Source organism: Rhinolophus sinicus, chromosome 5, assembly GCF_057876585.1.
Source record: "Rhinolophus sinicus isolate RSI-liver-muscle chromosome 5, RSI-T2T, whole genome shotgun sequence".
Lineage (NCBI taxonomy): Eukaryota > Metazoa > Chordata > Mammalia > Chiroptera > Rhinolophidae > Rhinolophus > Rhinolophus sinicus.
The window spans coordinates 12,382,514-12,402,521 of record NC_142505.1 but is presented as its reverse complement, the minus strand read 5'-3'; the positions used below and the strand labels follow the sequence as shown (position 1 = coordinate 12,402,521).

The window sequence follows — 20,008 nt, the reverse complement described above, 5'->3', positions numbered from 1 at the left end:
GGGACTGGAACCAGAATTTGTGGAGTTTGTTCCAGCCAACAGCCATTCATCCAGGAACAGGAGGGTGAGGAAAGGTTGAGATTAGTCTGGAATATTTTGAGTTTTAGGAACTGGTGGGATAGCCAATAATATACAGGCCTCTAGCTCAAAGCTATCTGCACAATGCCTGGCCCAAAGGAAGCGCTATTGCCATGATTATTATGTCGACTGGAGAAAGATACAGTGTTACTAGAGTGGTGTCATGCACTGCAAAGCAACGTTTTGGTGAACGACACAGCACATAGGACTGTGTGGTCCATAAGATTTTAATGGATCTGAAAAATTCCTCACCTAGTGGCACCCTAACTGTCCTAACTGTACATTGCAGCTCTGCATTATGTGTTAGTGTTGATGCTGGTGTAGACAAACTGTGCTGCCAGTCATGAAACTAGCACATACGAGTAATTACATGCAGTACATAGTGTTTGATAATAAATAACTTGCTACTTATTTGCTATACTTTCCATTGTTCTTTTACAGTGTATTTCCACTTAAAAAAAAGTTTACTGTAAAACAGTATTTCCTGTAGCCTCATACATCTTTGTACCATCTTGTGCTTCATTTACTCTTGTGTTTTGATGAATTACGTGTAGCCTGAGGGTACATGACTATAAAGTCTCAGTAGTGACAGCAGTGTCCTCGGCCTTCACATCCACTCACCACTCAGTCACGCGGAGCAACGTCCTGTCCTGCAAGCTCCTTTCGTGGCAAGTGCCCTGGACAGGCGTACGTTCTTTATCTCATACCGTATTTTCACTATACCTTTTGTTTGGATGTTTAGATAACACAAATACTGTTGCGTTACAATGCCACAGTATTCAGTGCAGTAACATGCTGTACAGGCTTGTAGCCTCCGAGCGGTTCCATACAGCCCCAGGGTGGAGCAGGCTGGACCACCTCGGTTTGCGTAAGTCATTCTGATGTTTGCATGATGACAAAATCACCTACAGTGCCTTTCTCAGAACATACCCCCATCATTAAGTGGTGCATGACTGCAATAGTAATGTCAGCAATAACAACACTTATTGTGACTTAGAATACAGAACCAGAAGTAATGACAAGTGCTTTTTACATGAATTGACTGATGGTTAATCCGTTGAATTTATGAGTTTAAAACTATTACCATTCTCAACTCAGAAAATGATCACAGAGTTTAAGTAACTTGTGCAAGGCCATACAGAGGATAAATGATGGAGTCAGGAGTTGAAGCCAGACCCCAGACTTCATGATTCTAGGTCACATCGCGGTGGAATCAGCTGGAGACGGGTTATAAATTCATTAGGTTAGGTAACCGCTAGTAAGCCTCCGAGTCAGAGCATCACAAGGAGTGTGATGTGGACTCTGTCTTTGAGGACCTGGTCGTCAACTTGGGTTGGTAAGCCATGGAGTGAATGACTGAGAAGAGCCCCGTCGATGGGGTCTGGCTTGGTAGAACCATGGAGATGGCCAGCCTCCCAGCTTCCTAGAGAGGCGCTGAGAGCTCCCTCCGCTCGTGCTTCCGCCTTGGCTGCGTTCCCAGTGCTGCCATCGCTCCGGAGTGAGCGGCAGGGATTAGGTGACCCCGCTCCCCCGGGTGGCCTGGCCCTCCCGGTCCCGGAGCTCGGGCGTCGGGGCCGCAGACGCCGCGAGGAGCCAGCGCCCACCTCCTGCCGGCCGAGGCGCGATCGACCTTCCTGCCGCGAAGAGCTGGCCTGACATCCCCGGCTCGCGGTACTCGGGGTGGGGGCCGGTGACGTTGCGAGTGGCCTGCATCCCGGGGAGGAGTGTCAAGTCTCCGTCAGTGTCGCCAACTGGACGTTGGGCGTCTTACCCTTTACCACTGGGGCCAGAACGCCACTTGCATTTTGTCCCGCAGCCGGCGGTTGGTCCAGGGCCACCTGTCACCCTACTATCTCCAGGAACTCGCGCTGGGTCTTGGCCTTGATCCCTGGAAGCATTCAGTGCAAACTGCTTAGTAACACATTCAGAGTGGGCCAGGGATTTTCTTAAACGCCACGAATTCACTGCAGTTCTTGACTTGATTCAAGAACTTTCTAGGAATTTCCAGCCTCACCAGGCAAATCTGTGGCGTGTACAAAGGGAGCAATTGCAGCATCCCATGAATCACTAGAGAGGGTGCATTGACAACAACCAGAATGTCGTAAAATTTTTCCAATGAGTGTGGCAAGAAGACTGAGGGCGCAAGAGGCGGCAAGTGTGGGAAACAAGACAGGGCGGGTCTCACCCTATGGTTCTCTTTCCTCTTAGCTCTGCAGGTTCTTGCTTTTGCAAAGAGAAAGGGCAGTGCATGAAGCCAGGGGTCATCAGCCATGCTCCAGACAGTGTGGCTCCAGGTGAGCTGAGCTCTCTTCCAGCTTTCCATATTCAGAGCAGATAGGAAAGGTCATTACAGGACCAGTGGCCTGACCTGGCCAGTCCCGGGCTTAGCTTGGCATCCATCAATAGCTGTGGCAAGGGAGTACATTAGGGCAGTTGATGGGGGAGAGTAAGTAAACTTGGGAGGATCAGGTTGGTTGAGAAAGAGGGACGTACCAGCTAAGAAATTCTAGAAAGTGAGACTACGTGCAAAGTGCAAGTATGGTGCACAGATGAGCAGCTTCGGCCTCACCAGGGGGCTTGTTAGAAAGGCACAAGCTCAGGCCCCACCCCAGATCTCCGGAGTCTACAGGTGTACAATATCTGGGGAGTTAATGGACAAGTTAAAATTTGGGTGTGCTAGTCTGCATGACAATACACAGAGGAAGACCACCTTCTGAGATTAAACAGGCAACTCCCACAGGAGGGGTTTCCCCTGCAGACCATGAAATTAGGGTTCAGTGAGGCCAAAATGGAGCATGCAGAGGATGTGGGTTGAGGAGGGAGGTGGGTTCTTGGAGGGATGCTGAGTGGGGCTGAAACCTGTGCCTCGAGCCCATTGCAAAGACTGCGGCGTAACCTCTGTAAGAGCCTGTATCCTTTGTTGGCACAAATTCACGCAGCACTGGCAGCAGTTGTCCCTCCAGAGTTTTCTTAGTGGTAGAGGATTTCCCCGAATTTCTCCCCAGTGCCCCAGTTCATGTAATGAGAAAGCTGGGTGTATCATGTAATGGATGTGTCATGTCATGAGAAAGCTCCATCCCAGACATGAGCAATATGTATTTGGCTGTTGCAAACATTGGACCATCCACTTCTGTTTCTGCACTTGAGCCACAATCACAAAGAGCAGGTAATTGACATGACAGACTGAGAGAGGGGGCTAGGGAACAGTGTGAGTCAGGGAGCGATGTTACAGAGGACCGCGTTATGTATGTGGTGAGTTCATTTGAAATTTTTGCTTCCTTATACAACATTGTAATAAATACTCAGACAAAGAGGACTCCCTTTTGTCTATTTGAAAGTGCTTAATATTGCAGATTCCCATCTAAAAAGCTTAATATTACTGATTCCCATCTAAAAAGGGGGATATTAATTCTGACTTCACAGGTGTGTTCTAATGATTGAGTAAATTCATATATAAAGAAGTCTAAATAGCCTGTGATGGTTTCCTTCTCCCTGGGGAACGTGGACATGGCCCCAGCAGGAGGCAGAAAGGAACACACCTGGTGAGGAGGGCAGCAGTGGCAGCCGGACTGAGCTTAGCTGATCGGGGGTGGGTCCAGGCTCAAGGTCAGAGGCTGCCATCCTGTTCCTGGGGTCATGTATGTTAGGAAAGGAGGAGGTGACACTGCACGTTGCCTTCAAGGGACAACCAGCTTTCTGATAAGGCCAGATGGCAGAAGGAGGAAGAATCATCCAGAGTGAAAGGAGCTCTGTGGCCATGGAACTGTCCCTCTGTCTCTAGTAAAAGATGTGGAGGGAAGACCAGAGAGACGCTGAGGGGAGGGCCCTGATGGGGCTTCAGGTTGAATGGAGGCAGGGTGAAAGGCAGATAACTTGCTGTGGTCACTTTAGAAAACACGCCAGGAAGCTAGACCTGGAGTCAGACGGGTTGACGTGACCACCAAGCGGACAAAAGCAGGTTCTGGGCTGTGTGCTTGGGATGACACAACCGGCCCCCAGAGGTCGGCACATTGGAAATGGGAGTGCTGGCTGAGGGCTGCCCCTGACGGATGCCGTGTGGCTCTCCTTGCTAGTACAAACCTTCCTAGGTTCGTCCCTTTTCCTGAGTTCAGGCCCCTTCTCTGACCTTGCACAGGGCTTGAGCAAGAATCTGTTTCAGGAGTCAGTGACCTTTGAGGACGTGGCCGTGTACTTCACCCAGAATCAGTGGGCCAGCCTGGACCCTGTGCAGAGGGCCCTGTACAGGGAGGTGATGCTGGAGAATTATGCAAATGTGGCTTCCCTGGGTAAGCCCTCCTTCCTCTCTGAAACTCAGCTTCTGCCCTCTGAGCTCATGGCTTCCTCCTTAGCAGATCTGGAACCTCTAATACCAGTAGGATTGGTGCTCTATGAGCTGAGCTATGTAATCCCCAGTAATCCCCAGTTGCAAGAGTAGCTGACAGAGAAAGATCTGGGTTCACTTTGGTTTAAACAAGACGTCCTGCTCCCCTGTTTCCTGGTGGGGACTCTCCTGAGAGAGACTTTGCTCTGGGCACAGAGAGCTAAGAAGGTTCCCAGTGGCCCACTTTCATTCTTCTGCTCTTCCGGTTTCCTAGAGGAGACCTTGGTCCCATCTCCTCTGTGTGAGCATCTCCTAGGACCCCCATGTATACACCTCCAACGACGGTGGCCGCTTCCCGTCCTCTCAGATGGAGCTTGAACAAGCTCCCTCCTGAGCAAAACAATTTGAGCCTTCCTTAGCTCCCCAGATTCTCTCCACACTGACCTCATTTAATCTCTTGGGACGGCCACTTCTTTTTTCACCTGGCAAAACAGAGGGTGGACTGAGAACGGTCAGGATGGCCTCTCCTCAGCTTCCTGTTCCTTTTTCTCCTTCAGCAGCATTTCCATTCTCCAAACCAGACCTGATATTCCAGCTAGAGCGAGGGGAAGCACCCCGGGACCTGGATCCCTGGACACCCGGGGAAGCGGAGGCCCTGAGAAGTGTCTGCACAGGTAAGCAGGAGAACCCACCGTCGTCCTCTCCAGCTCGGCCTGTCTTTTAATGATTTAACATGAAAAAGCCTTTTCTTCTGTCATACTGCGGTTGTGGGGACGAAAATGGTCTCTCTCATTCAGAAAAGTGTCTCTCGCTAGAGCTTCAACTCCAAACTGTAGAAGAGCAGTCCAAATATTTCATTTTCTGTCATTTTTTGTAAAGCTAAAGGATTTCAAACACTGTAGTGAAAACAGGCTTCTGTTGGTCAGTTTAGGAATAAAATGACAATATAGTAAGAAGTCGTTTCCATAAGAACATTGCGTGTGTGTGTGTGTGTGTGTGTGTGTGTGTGTGTGTGTATGAAACTGTGTATGAGAATCTGTCGGAGCCTGCCGACGAGACGAACGGTTCCTGAAGTGGGGAGTGAGGATTGAGAAAAAAATAGACAAGAGACAAAGATGGGATCGGGAGGGCGAGCAGTTCTAATTAGACTGCAGCGCCTACTTTATTTTTCAGCTTTCTTTTATACACACAGAAACAAGAAGGTTACATAAAGCAGCTGAGGCAGCAAGTACAGATTAGTTATGTTTTCTCAAAGTTTGGCCCTGACTGTTCTTAGACCTTTAGATATTTTCCCATTCCCAGGGCAGCAGGTGTCTGTTTGTTCTTTATGCTTATCGGAGTTCCCCTTAGCGATCCTCCCAAACTCTGCTTGAAGTTACATTTTCTTAACCCTTAATGCTCCGGCTCCCTACAAGAATGGAATTTTTGTGTATTTCTAAACAGTGAATTTTAAATTAGCTTTTAGAATAAAGCCTGCTTCTTTATTGGGAATGAATGGTTTCCTTTTTTGAAAGATACTGAATTGAGATAAATGTGAAGAACCATCCAGAGATTTGGCATATAGCCTTTCTCATTCAGTGGCCTGTTCTCATACTTTCCCAATCCCTAATGCTATTCAGAACTTCTGTTAACTAATGGCTCGTTTCTCACTCACCCCCACTTCTATCTGAATTAGTGCCTTTAGGTTGACGCCAGCCCCTTAGGTCTCCTGGATGAAAAGCCTTTCCTGGCAGTCTGCCTGCAGTTGTGTTTCCCTTTGCTACAGCTGCACATTGTCTAGTTAGCCTTACGAAAACTTCAAACCAGCATTGTCCAATAGAACTTTCTACGGTGATGGAAGTGTTATACAACTGCACTGTCCAATGTGGTAGCCTGTAGCCACAGGTGCACTTGAAATGTGGCCAGTGCTACTGAGGAACTGAGTTTTGAAATTTGTTCCATTTTAATTAAATAGCTACATGTAGCTAGTGGCCACCTATGCAACAGTGCGGCTTTGCACAATTAAAAGAACAGCCTCTAACTGCCTTTTTTAGTTTCTAGAGCAGTGATTTCAAACTCTAGGATCATTAGTCACTTGCGAGGCTGGGGAAAGCAGACTGCTGGGCACCACCTCCAGAGAGGCTAACTCAGCAGCACTGGGGCGGGGCCCAAGCATCTGCATTTCTGACAAGTTCCCAGGTAATAATGGTCCTGGGACCACACTTTGAGGACCATTGTTCTGGAGAATCTTCAACCCTGGGTTGCAGCTCTTCAGTGAGTTGTGCTCAGCCTTTAAAAATTAGACTAGACTGTAGACTGTAGACTTAAGTGAAATAGACCAAAATAGTATAAAATCTGTCTTAAATGCATCACTCTTATTAGGGGCAGTTTTGTGAAACTTCTGTTACTGTTTCAGGTTTATGTGTATGAGTGTGTATGTAAGATTGTGTGTATTGGGTCAGGATCTATGTAAGTCACAGTCAAAAAGCTTGAGAAACACTAAGCTAGAAGTTTCATTTGTCAGATGCTTGAAAAGGCAAAAAAGGTTTCTGTGTCGTAGTGCCACCAAGTGAGAGCACAAATCTCCCTCCAAACCCCCCAATTGCCGTCTCCAGTCCTGGGTCTTCACCAGGCATGTCTTTTTTCCTTTCAGAGGTAACTGTCTCTCCCAGAGTAGTTCATGGGTTTAACATAGGGGTCCTTTTATGAACCCTTCACAACCAGCAGTGTAACAAACGATTTTCTCCCCAGTTGGGCTTCTGTAACATTTCTTTGGAGGTTACAGACTGTTGTGAAGTAGTTGGACCATTTCCTGCCTTGACTGGGCTTGGGATCCACGGTTGCAGACAGCGTCTCCCAGCCCTCTGGACACTGCTGACCCAGCTCTCTCTCCTCCAGTTTAGAGACCTCCTGCCTCACCTTCAGCTCCCTCAGCTTTTCTTCATCACTGCCCCCTCTGATGACTTTTCCACCCCATTTCCATTTTTCTGTATCTATTTGTCTCAGTTAACAGCTTCTGCTGTCTGCACTGTTTGTGTCATCCTATGGCATTGCTTGCCTTCTCCACCTCCAATATTTTTACTTTCCCTTCAGGGCACCCTCACGTGGCTCTTACTCGCTCCAAAAACTGTCCCGGGCAAGCTAATACTGCTTCTTCCCTTGCCCCTTCTAATGTAAGTAAGTGCCTCTGATGTTTTCTTTTTATTGTGCTAGGGGGTAAAACCAAGACTGAGAATGAGGAGCCAATGCTGAAGCTGAACATTCCTAAAGAACCAGAGTGTGCCAGGCTGACAGCAGAGATGCTGCTGATGGAGGCTGCCCAGCACCCTCACTTGAAAGGCAGCTTCGAGAAGCCACTGCTGTGTGACACGGGGAAGAGAAACTCAAAGAAAGGAGATTTCACAGACTCGACAGTCCAGGATCATAAACGCTCTACCATCGAAAGAGAAGGGATAGCCAGGAAGTTGGAAGGCAGCAGTGGTGTCGGCACACGTCTCATTACAAAGCAGGGCCTCCCTAGAGAACAGGTGCGTTATAAATGCGGTGAGTGTGGCAGGTATTTCAACCAACATTCAGACCTTCATCAGCATCAGGGAATTCACACTGGTGAGAAGCCCTACAAATGCAAAGAATGTGGGAAAGCCTTCAGGTATAACTCCAAACTGTCGCGGCACCAGAAAATCCACACCGGGGAGAAACCGTACTTGTGTGAGGAATGCGGACAAGCCTTCAGTCAAAACTCCCACCTCCTTCAGCATCAGAAACTCCATGGTGGGGAGAAGCCCTATGACTGTAAGGACTGTGGAAAAACCTTCAGCTACAACTCAAAACTTATTCAGCACCAGCGAATCCACACTGGGGAGAAACCCTTTAAATGTAAGGACTGTGGGAAGGCTTTCAGGTGTAGTTATGACTGCATCATCCATGAGCGAATTCACACTGGGGAGAAGCCCTACGAATGCAAGGACTGTGGGAAAAGTTTCAGTTCGAATTCAGTCCTGACTCAGCATCAGAGGATCCACACAGGGGAGAAGCCTTATGAATGCCAGGAGTGTGGGAAGGCGTTCAATCAGAAAATCACCCTGGTTCAGCATCAGCGAGTTCACACTGGGGAGAAACCTTATGAATGTAAGGAGTGCGGCAAGGCCTTCCGCCGGAGTTCAGTATTTCTCCAGCACCAGCGGTTTCACACCGGGGAAAAACTCTATAAATGCAACGAATGTTGGAAAACATTCAGCTGTAGCTCCCGCTTTATCGTACATCAGAGGATCCACACCGGGGAGAAGCCTTATGAATGCCAGGAGTGTGGGAAGGCGTTCAATCAGAAAATCACCCTGGTTCAGCATCAGCGAGTTCACACTGGGGAGAAACCTTATGAGTGCAAGGTGTGTGGGAAAATCTTCAAATGGAGTGCAAGTTTCATTCAGCATCAGAAGTTGCATACCGGGAAGAAACCTGCCCAAGTCACCAGGCCATCAGCAGTTAAGCCCCACTCTCCTCCTTCAGTCCCCTCCTTTCTGCCTCCCCAGCATGTGTGCCCTGCTCCAGCCATGCCCGGGTCTCCCCCGTCTTCTCCACATGCAGTGCTGTGTCCTCTCTCTGTGCCTGTCTTCATGCTGTTCCCCTCCTCTGAAATGGCCGGGTCTTCACCTGGCCAAATAGTGCATTTCTTTCAGGATCTTGCTTCTCCTGGGAAGTCATCCCCTCGTAGCCTGACCCCTTTGTCTCACTCCCCGTGAGCTCCCTCGTGTTCTCAACTCCCAGTGCATCTACAGTTACCAGTTTCCACTGGCTCCTGATCATGTCTTTATCGAGACTCCTCTGGTCTTGTGTAAGTCATCCTTGTTTCTCAAGTCCATCTTCAGTTCTCCCACTTAAGGACCACGTTGGTTACTCTCTTCTATCCCCTGGGTAGGAAATGATAGTATTTTTCCTTTACAGTGTCCAGTTTTGAACTAACCATCAGTCTGTTCCTGCCTTCTGGGGCTACTAGAGTTAGAAATTTGGATTTTACGAGTATGGCATTATAATGAGATAGGCTATTGTAATTTGAGAAATAGAGGGAATACAAAGCCCATGGGAGGAAGAAATCAGAGAAAATATCCAATGTTTGTTTTCAGGATTTAAGGAGGGCCATTTGGTGGGCTAAGAGTGAAGCTCCCTGTGAGAAATCTGAGCCTTGAATTTTTTATTACCTTGATAATGACCATTCGGAGGATCCTATGTAACTAAGCAATAGACCAAGAAAATAATCAGTGAAAAGAATATGATTGGAAGGGAATGTGGTTTTTCTGTTTGGGTTCCTTTGCTATTTCCACCCATATCGTTGTTTAATTTTAGTGCCCACTCAAATAAGTAGGTACAAAAAGTGACTTGGGCTTGTGCACTTTAGGATAGGTGCCTGGGTGCAGAAACCTACAAATTCTACACGGGGTGAACATGCTGCCCTCACACTGGTGAGCACCAGAGGGAAGAAGAGAAACCCAACAACGACTCATGGAGCCCCTGCCTCAGAAGAGTTCATTCCTGATCAGGTACCATGCATGCCCGTGGACACGTCTTCACAACTGTTTCGTGTCCCCTGTGATTAAATCTGAATTTATGAGTGGTGGAACCTTTTCATTAACTTTATATAATGAACTACTTAGGCAACACCAAGAAGGGTTTAAAGGACGCTAATTGTACCAGATGTTATGATCTCATTGGTTTGGCCGTACTTTCCGTCTAGTGGTTACAGACTCTGACCTTTCTTGAAATCAGTTTCAGGACAGTGTAGCAACATGGGGAAGTATTTAAATAACGATGTGGGGATACAGTACTCAGAAAATGATATGTACACTGTTATAACACCATAAAATTGTATCTGCAAGTGAGGGCATAGAAAGATATTTTGGTTTTGGTTTGGTCAGGGTTAGTGAAATATACTATATAAACAGTAAAATTTACCCTATTAAAGAATAGTTTGGTGAGTTTTGACAATGAATACAGTTGTGTAACTAAGATATAGAAAATTTGCATTACCCCCAAAATTTCCCTCAATACAGCGAGAAATTTAAATCCGTGAGATGTTGGGGATTTTTCTTTATCTTAATTTCTTGATAAGGTTTGTGCAATACACAGAATTCAGGAGAATAAAAGGCAAAAATAAAACTTATTTACTTAGCTTCCAGAATATATGAAGATCCCTCAGCCAGAATCATGCTAAGAAAAGCGGTCAAATATGGAAAATCACAATGACCGTGGTTTCTTTGTCATATTTCTGACACACACATCTACACACATGACTGAACATCTTTATGTGAGGGTGTGCTCCAGTGAAAGAAGAATGAGGAAGACACTGTGTCCAGAAAAACATGGGTTCATTGTGGGAAACAGTGCAGACTCAGGACAATGGTTGTGTAGTGTAGCAGGGCTGGAATCTCGTGTCCTCATACCAAGGAGAGTTTGTGAAGAATTTAGGCTATCATAAAGTCAAGTAGTGGAAAACAGAAAGGCAACTAGGAATTTTTTTTTGAAGTTGTACAATAAAGGGAATGCAATCTTAGTATAGCATTTGGCTCTGCAGTGAGCAGTGTTTATACCATATAGGAAAAGGTCTTTCCAGGTTGTTAGAAAAACTGGAGGTAGGGATATTGTTCAGAGACATCTGGGCACTGACTCGCTTTCCCCTGGTGCCCACCACCACGATCACTGCTGTCACCTAACTGATCCTGGGTTTATGTCAGGGACCAAAAGGGCCCAGAATTTAAACATCCCTTTACACAGAAGTATACATTTGTGTGTGTATATGTGTAAGTTCTTATTAGCTCACCTTGAGTATAAGAGCTTGGTTCACAAAGATGAGCTCCCATACAGAGGACCCACTGCAGTATCCTATGTGGGCAACATGAGCAGCTGCTGTCTCGTGTGCTGGCACCAAGTAAACTGCTGAGAGGCTGCGTTTGCTCCTGCTCTCTGTGGTTGTCTCATTTCCAATACGATTTTGTAAAACTTCACTAAATCTTACCCAACCATATGTAAGTGTTGCATTAAGTTTTCTCAGGTCATTTGTCATTTATAGCAGGGGAAATTCTGCATTGTGTGCATTAGTTTCATATTTCTTTTGTCTTTTTTTGCATAAAGGTTCAGATAAATGGACATTAAATATAGAGAGGGTGCCAACAAAATGTATACATATTTTAAGAAAAGAAAAAACTATTAAAATTGTAATACTCGAATACATGTTTGACTTTTGCAATTACAAGAGGTGCTCAAAGTGGTTACCATTGGCGTCCAGATAGATACTTCTACTTACAACAAACTACTGCTTGAGCAAGGTTGACCAAAGTGTCCAGTTATATACAAATTTTTGGCACTGCCGGTGTGTATGTTTGTAGGATCTAAGTGTGTTGTATATAACATCTTCCTAAGAAAACACTGAATGAAGATGATTACTCAGCCATATTGTAATTAAAGAAATGATCTTGTGTAACTACACACGCACCGGTACAGGGTGGGAAAGGGCCCATAAGGCTAAATGTTAATGGCTGTTAATAATTCCCTAAACTTATGGGAGCTCCTGCTGTATCTTCAAAAGCAAATAACAATCAGAAGACAAAACAAACTCGCAAGCACTTATATGCCAGACATCACTGTAAATACTTTGCCAGGCTATTAACTCATTTAATTAACCCTTTGAGGTTGGTACCACCATCAAACCCATTTAACATACAAGGAAACAGGCAAACTTGTGCTGGCCACACAGCTAATAAGGGGTGCACAGCCGGGTTTCTGGACCTCGGTAGTCGGTACTCTCCACCGGTACCCATTCGGCCGCTGAAGTGATGGTCCCTCCGCTTCTAATCCTCCCACTGCGGGGCAGACACAGGACCCACGCAGCCGTGGCTGTGAAGGAACTGTCCCTCTTCCCCAGTCCCTGGAAGGGCAGCCCGTAGAGGCAAACGCCGGAGAACCCCGGATATTTCCTAGGACCGGAACCATCCTGTGGCCTAAGATGGCCGGCCGACATCCCCCAGAGGCGTTACCAGGTGCGAGCCCTGCATGACGCAGGGGAAAGGCCGGGAACCACCTGTCTGCGCAAGGAGGGGCGGCTGCGGCTGGGATGCGGAACCATAGAGACGGGCGGCGTCCCAGGTTGCTGGGGCGGGGAAATGACGCACTTCCGGCCGAGCCGGCGCGGCGCTTTCTCAGGCGAGAACCGCCTGTTCCCACGCTTGCGACGCGCCTACGCCGCGCGCGCTTCGCGGTGGCCTCGGGTGGGAGCTCCCGGGCCCGGGTAACAGATTTGCTCTCCCGGGGCACAGTGCCGGGTTTTCTACCCTTTGTGGCGGGACGGAGAGGGGTCCAGGGCGGGCCGAAGACGTTTGTACAGTGCCCGGCGGCATCAGTCTTACTCATGCCTCTTTATTTTCTCTGCAGTGTCACTTCTCAGAACCCCAAGAGCAGTGTGTGAAGCGGGGACGCCAGCCATGCTCCAGGCCACTCGGCGCCCGGTGAGCCAGCGTCCTCCCAGCTTCTGTTGGCCGCCAGCCTTTTGCTGCCCAGAGAGAGCCGGTGTCGGCTCTGCATCCAGACCCCGACTTGTCCAGGCCAGTGACGCCCATCGTGAATCTGACACTGTTGGGTGTGTTTGGGGAAGGGGAGGCGATGAGCGGGGAGTGGAGAGATGAGAAGGCCTAAAGGAAGATAATCCGGGTGGGGGACAAAGTGAGCGAGTGCGGGGGTATTGATGGGGATAGATTTGGCGATTGAGGCTGAAAAGTAGAAATCTGCATCACTGCGTACAAATGAAGGCCCCTTTCAGCCCGTCCACAAGATTGGAGGAGTCTTTCCTTGGATAAAGTGTGCCATTGAAAAAAAAATTACTAGAATTGCTTTATTCAAGGAAAGACTGCTCCAGTGCCTTGTTTTATGTAATTTTGTCTTATTCTGATTCAGGCAGGAGGAAAAGTCTGATTCCTGTGACACCATGTCGATGAGAAATGGGTTTCCCCTCAGCATTTGAAGAACGTTTCTCCTTTTACTTTTGTTGCGTAGTCTGCTGCCATCTGGACTTCCCAGTTTTCATGTGTGTGTTGTTTTTCCTTCTTGGAAAGACTTTAGGGTCTTTTTTATGTTCTCGTTTTTCTGAGACGTACCAGTGATGTACTTTTGTGTAAAGTATTTTTCATTCATTGTCCTAAGTACTTTGTGGATCCTCCCTCCTCCCTGGTGCTTTTAAATAGATGGAATATTTTACCAAGTTCTGAAAAGCAGTGCACACTTAAAAAATCCTGAGCTCATCCTTGGTTCTGTGGTGTGAATTGGCCTTCTTCTGGGGTGCTTCTCCCTCTGCCAGCAGATAAGATTCAGCTTTCTCAGTGTCAGTTGTAATGGAAAATAAATAAAGACGCCGCTTTCTCTGCTCTTTTAGTTACCATCCATCCTTTTCCTGCCTTCTAAGATTCTGTTAACTCCTCTAATCTGCTCTGACTCTTCTCTTGGGCCATTATGTTACTGTCATTTTAGTGGGGTCAGGGAGGGAGTGGAGATCAGTATAAAAGTGCCGTGGGCCATGTTTATACAGATGCCCCCTGTGCATGTGCACACAAGACCCAGGTAGGGGAAAGGAGCCAGAGGGCACGGCGGAGTCGACGCAGAGATCCTCAGGAGAAGGAAGGGCTGTTTGCTGGGGATGACCACAAACGGGTGCAGTGAGTCTTGGGCTCCCCTGTTGATGAGGGCAGTGCTGACTGAGGTCTGGCCCCTGAGCTGGGGGAAGGCACTGGGTAGCTGTCCTTAGCAATACCACCAGACCCAGTAGGCCTCTGCCCCGATAGTTAGGCTCCACTGCCCTCACACAGGCATGAGCAGGAAGCTGTATCAGGAGTCAGTGACCCTTGAGGACGTGGCCGTGTACTTCACTCAGAATGAATGGGTCATCCTGGACCCTGTGCAGAGGGCCCTGTTCAGGGAAGTGATGCTGGAGAATTATGCAAATGTGGCTTCCCTGGGTAAGACGTCTTCTCCCTGCTGTTGTCTGCGTGTGCCCTTTGAGCATCCTTGCTTTCTTCCCAAGACCTTGTGCGGTCTCTAATAATCCTCATGGGCAGTCACTCTGAAAGCTGAGCTCCCTGAAGACTCCTGGGTGCAGAGAGCCCTGGTTTCCCAGATTTTGAAATCAGCTGTCCCTCCAGCCGTGGGAGGGGCTCTGCCCCACGCGTGCAGGGAAATGAAGAGCTCTTATGAGCTCAGCAGCGCCCTTTGTGCCCCCGTCTTCCAAGTTCTCTGAAGAAGATTTGGGACTCTTTCACGTGAGTGAGGGATTATTCCAGGATTCTCCCCCTGTCGGAATTTTCTGTCTTCTAACATGGCACAGGCTGACTTCACTTCGTCTCTCCCTACCTTGCTTAGCAGAGAAAGATAAAGAGGACTGAGAGGGGACCCTGCTTCATGAGTCCCTTTACCTTTTTGTTCCTGTTTCTTTCTCTATGGGCAGCGTTTCCATTCACCACACCTGTTCTGGTCTCTCAGCCGTAACAGGGGGATCTGCCATGGCGTCTCGATCCCTGCAAACCTCTGGGCAGGGATACCCTCAGAGGTGTCTGTCCAGGTGAGCACGAGACCCTGTCAGCTGCCTTTTCTGCTGAGCCTGCTTGTTTGTGTTCACATTTCAATGTGTAAGAAGTGTGTCTTCTCTTGTGAGACTCTTTTCATTCCTGTGGAATCATTACATGTGATTCTCTTGAGTTCACGGGGGTAGTCTCCCTCAAATGAAGAAGGGGCAGTCTCTTCCAAGAAAGGCATGGCTGCAAGGTTTCTTTGCATGTTCCTCTGTGCCTTTCCACCTCACCACCTGCCAAGGGACACTGCTGACTTGCAGCTCTTAAAGCATGACAATTCTTTTCATCTCTGTCATTTGGAAACATTTTTGCATCAGTTTGTTTTTGCAAAGATGAAGACGCCAACCACCTTACGAAGAAAATAGGCTTCTGGGGGCCTGTCCAGCCATCCACTTACTCGTATAGTACATTGTTTGTGTGGAAAATGGAATCGCAAGTTCCTAAGCACTGATTTAAGAAATAAAAAAAATTTTCATTTTTATAATAGGAATTTTCACACATATGCAGACACTAGCACAACACAGCCCATGGTCCCTCATCTCTCCAGCCACCTGTCTCCTGCCCTTCTTGTTTCATGGACACTTAATAGTTTTTTTTAAAAGATGAACTTTCAAAGCAAAACTTGGTGTAAATGAAAGGTGAATGGCTCCCTCATTTTGAAAGTATTGCTATGAGAATTGAAAATAACAACATAGTGTATTTTTTTGCCTTTGTTATTCTGCTTCATTCCCTCTCTGCCTGGCAAAATTTCCTGTGCGCTTCAGACTTTACAGAGAATGGCCATGCACAGTTCTCTCCCCATCTCCGCCCCCGCCTTGTGTTAGAGCTCTGCCCTTCTGGATATGACCCCAGGACTTCAGGCTATCTGGGCAAAAAAAAATTTTGAAGCAGTTTGCTTGTAAATACATGAGGTTTTGCCCTGGCCCAGCGCTGAAGATTATATTTGCCTGCAGAAGGCCTCAACAGTGAAGGCAGAATAGTCTTCAGTTTTCCCTTTTTAGTTTAGGATTTCACATTCCATAGTGTCCTGTTAAACTGTATACACATCCTGTGTGGTGTTTTAGGGAAAAAGTCCAGAATCTTACCTGGTCCTCTCTGGGACTATGTCCCTTCTTGGGAGGGTTCTTCTCATGTCCAGTGCCCTTTACCTTACAGACAAGCCTCCACGTCTTCCCCTTTCCTTCTGGATTCTGTGCTGTTTGCTCTGCCTGGTCCCCTGGGCCAGCCGCCTGGGAGCCTGCTGCTTTAGTAGAGCCAACCTGATGACAGATCAGGTCTCTTTTCAAAGACTATTACGTAGATAATGTTTAAAAATAAACAGCTCTTAAGGAATTTCAGCCTGTGGGACCCTTTGCAGCGCTTGAGCTGCTTGACCTTCCCCTTCTTCTCCAGTCTCAGTGGTCTTCCTCTCACCTAGGGTGTCTGTTCCACACTTCTGTATGTCTAGGCTTTTATCCATCCCATTGACTTGGGAGACAGCTCTCGGTCTTTTGCTCTAGTTAACAGTCTGCTGTTTCCCAGTCTTCACTCCTTATGGGAATGCGTCCTGGCCTCACTTGCCTCTCTCCCATAGAGTCTTCATTTCACCTGTGGGGCTCTGTTGTCGAGTGATCCATTCTGTGGACATATTGGAAATATCCACATACTCGGCGAATCAGGGCCACTTGATCCTGTTTTGCCTTTAGCACGAGGATTTTCTTATCACAGGATCAGGGGCTAACACTTGTGTTTTCTTTTGGCAATATCAGGGGGTGAGACCAGAACTGAGAAGGAAGAATCAACTCCAAAGAAACACATTTCCAAAGAATCAGAGTCCCACAGACTGACATCGGAAGGGCTGCCGGGGAGCGTTCCCCAGCACCATGACCTTGGGAGCAGCCTAGAGCAGCAGCACAGTCAATGGATAGTTAAGGAGATAGAGCCGAAGAGGAAAGATTTCTCAGATGGGTCAGCCTGGCATCGTGAGGCCTGCACCGTTGAGAGCAGGGAGAGGTGTGAGAAATTAGGAAAAAACGTCAGTGTCAGCACACAACTCACTATGAATCAGACAATTCCTGGTGGTCAGATGTCTTATGACTGTGGAAAATGTGATACACACTTCAGTCGAATGGCAGATTTCCACCGACACCAGACATGTCACACTAGTGGAAATTCTTTTGACTGCAAAGAATGTGGAAAAGACTTCAGATATAACTCAGTACTTATTTGGCGTCAGATCATTCACACTGGAAAGAAACTGTTTAAATGTAAAGAGTGTGGGAAAGGCTTAAGTTCAGACACGGCCTTGATTCAGCATCAGAGAATCCACACTGGAGAAAAGCCCTATAAATGTAAGGAGTGTGGCAAGGCCTTCAGCAGCAGCTCTGTCTTCCTCCAGCACCAAAGGTTCCACACTGGGGAGAAACTCTATGAATGTAACGAGTGTTGGAAAACTTTCAGTTGTAGCTCAAGCTTTATTGTCCATCAGCGGATGCAGACTGGGGAGAAACCCTGTGATGATTCAGACTCTCAGCTTACATCATGAAACCCTATTTCTCTAAGCCCGCGTTTCCCCAACATGAACTCTCTTTACAGTTAGAAAAAACAAAAGATAAACCCCAAAACTTTCAAACATGAAAGAAAACGTAAGTTTCCAGATTGGAAGGATCCACTGAGTGCCCAGCAAAGATGGATTTGGAGAAAACCGACATCAAAGAGATGCAAGTGATCAAAACACCAGGTTTGACGAAGAAATCATAAAAAGTTTCTAGAGAGAGAAAACAAAAGGTCAGGAATAAGAATGGCATTAGATTTCTCAACAGTAGTCTTGGAAATTAGATGACGATGGTGTATGCCTTCTAAGGGAAAATGGTTTCTACCCAGAATTCAATACCCTCAAGTGTAAGTATAGAATAAGGGCATTGCACACCCTTTGGATCTTAAAACTTTATCTCTCATGCATCCTTTCTCAGATACACAATACTAAACAAGGGGTAAACCAGGAAAGAAAAAGACACATGGACACCTTATTGCAATCTCAATATTAGATAGACGTCTCCTAAACCCCAAAATGGAGGGACCTGGTCCATGTGGAGCCATCTGCATCTTGAAGGACATTGCTAACAGGATGCAAACTTTGAGAGACCTACCTCGGGTGCAGTACCCACCCACACTACTTGTTACTCTACAGTTAACTCTTCACTACTCATTTGTAATCTATGCCTTTGCAGAAGCTGGGGTGTATGTACTCTGAGTCAGATGAAAAGCCCTGTTTGTCTTAAATTCATCCATCATTGCTGTACCTGACCTCACAGCAGGAACCATTTCCTTGCAAGTTCATCTAATTATTTTTTATAATCATGAAAGAAGCTGCCATTATTTTCTGTTACCTGTAGAAAAGAGGGAAGATGTAAATATGTTCTGTTTTAGCATCCACTTTTGCAGACAGCTTGACTGCCCACTGCAGGAAGAGGGTGGTGGTTAATGATTCAGAGCCAGGCCGACTGGCATGTACCCAGGTGTGTGACTGGTTAGGTTACAGAAACTACTAATTTCCTTATATCTGTAAAATAGAGATGACGATCTACCTCCTAGGTCTGTGTAGAGGATTAACTGCACTAATACATGGAGAAGTGCTTAGAGCAGTGACGAACTTAATAAAAGTGTTATTTATTATTATAGTGCCATTGATAAGTTTTGACCTATGTGTATACCAGTGAAACAATCACCACAATCAAGATAATAAACAGAGCCATAACCCCCAAAACTTGGCTGCTGCACCTTTGTAATACCCCCTCCTGGCTCCCCAAAGGCAACCATTAATCTGCTTTCTGTTACTTTGGATTAGATTTCCTTTTCTAGGATTTTGTGTAATAAATGTTATCACACTGTATGTCCTTCTCTTTGGTCTGGTATCTTTCACTCAGCATAACTTTTTTTTTTTAAAGATTTTATTGGGGAAGGGGAACAGGACTTTATTGGGGAACAGTGTGTACTTCCAGGCCTTTTTTCCAAGTCAAGTTGTTGTCCTTTCGATTTTAGTTGTGGAGGGTGCCATTCAGCTTCAAGTTGTTGTCCTTTCAGTCTTAGTTGTGGAGGGCGCAGCTCAGCTCCAGGTCCAGTTGCCGTTTCTAGTTGCCGTTTCTAGTTGCAGGGGGCACAGCCCACCATCCCTTGCGGGAGTCGAACCGGCAACCTTGTGGTTGAGAGGATGCGCTCCAACCAACTGAGCCATCCGGGAGCTCAGTGGCAGCTCAGCTCAAGGTGCCGTGTTCAATCCTAGTTGCAGGGGGTGGAGCCTACCATCCCTTGCGGGACTCTGAGGAGTTGAACTGGCAACCTTGTGGCTGAGAGCCCACTGGCCCATGTGGGAATCGAACCGGCAGCCTTCGGAGTTAGGAGCATGGAGCTCTAACTGCCTGAGCCACCAGGCCGGCCCAGCATAATTATTTTGAGATTCATACATTAATGGGTCATTCCTTTTCTTGCTGAGTAGTATTCCACTATAGATATATCACAACTTGTTTGTCCATTCTCCTTCTGATGGTCATTGGGTTCTTTCCAGGTTCTGGTTATTACAGATAGAACTGCTGCGAACATTTGTGTCCAAGCCTTTGTAAATGTGTATGCTTGTATTGGTCTTGGTAAACACCAGCAGTGGAATGGCTAGGTCATCAGGGAGGTGTATATTTAACTTTTTAAGAATCTCCAAAACTGGTCTATGTAGTTGTGCCATTTTCCATTCCCACCGGCATTGTATGAGAGTTCCACTGTTCATACAGCTCTGTCTACACTTGATGTCCGTCTTTAATTTCAGCTATTCTAATAAGCGTGTAATGCTAGCTTATTGAGGTTTTAATTTGCATTTCCCTAATGACTAATGCTGAGCATATTTTCATGTGCCTAATTGCCTTCCACTATATCGTTGGTAAAGTGTTCATATTTTCTGCCTATGTTTTAATTGGGTTTTCTTTTTATTGATCTTTGAGAGGTCTTTATGTATTATAGATACAAGTCCTTTTTCATATATGTGATTTCCAAATATTCTCTC

General features: G+C 46.8%; 2 protein-coding genes across 11 annotated transcripts; both read left to right on the top strand.

The window, feature by feature from the left end:
- Nucleotides 1–1,545: 1,545 nt before the first annotated feature.
- Nucleotides 1,546–10,442, top strand: ZNF619 (zinc finger protein 619). Of its 10 annotated transcripts, none has more exons than XR_016021273.1 (6): nucleotides 1,546–1,749; nucleotides 2,287–2,372; nucleotides 4,214–4,364; nucleotides 4,957–5,073; nucleotides 7,592–9,209; nucleotides 9,771–10,442. XR_016021273.1 is itself a non-coding variant. In XM_088798248.1 (6 exons), exons 2-6 carry the CDS (start codon nucleotides 2,349–2,351, stop codon nucleotides 9,813–9,815), a joined length of 1,509 nt encoding a protein of 502 aa, XP_088654374.1. In that variant the 5' UTR covers nucleotides 1,546–1,749; nucleotides 2,287–2,348; the 3' UTR covers nucleotides 9,816–10,442. The 10 variants fall into 10 exon arrangements, 9 of the variants coding, with proteins under 9 accessions (XP_088654374.1, XP_088654368.1, XP_088654367.1 ...); XM_088798248.1 differs by having other exon boundaries at nucleotides 7,592–8,763; XM_088798242.1 differs by having other exon boundaries at nucleotides 4,238–4,364; nucleotides 4,960–5,073; nucleotides 7,592–10,442.
- Nucleotides 10,443–12,479: 2,037 nt separating this feature from the next.
- LOC109445314 (uncharacterized) lies at nucleotides 12,480–18,854 on the top strand. Its single transcript, XM_088798852.1, has 3 exons — nucleotides 12,480–12,653; nucleotides 12,831–12,966; nucleotides 16,728–18,854. The coding sequence occupies exons 1-3, from the start codon at nucleotides 12,480–12,482 to the stop codon at nucleotides 17,501–17,503; spliced, it is 1,086 nt and encodes a 361-aa protein (XP_088654978.1). The 3' UTR covers nucleotides 17,504–18,854.
- The last annotated feature ends 1,154 nt before the right edge of the window (nucleotides 18,855–20,008 follow it).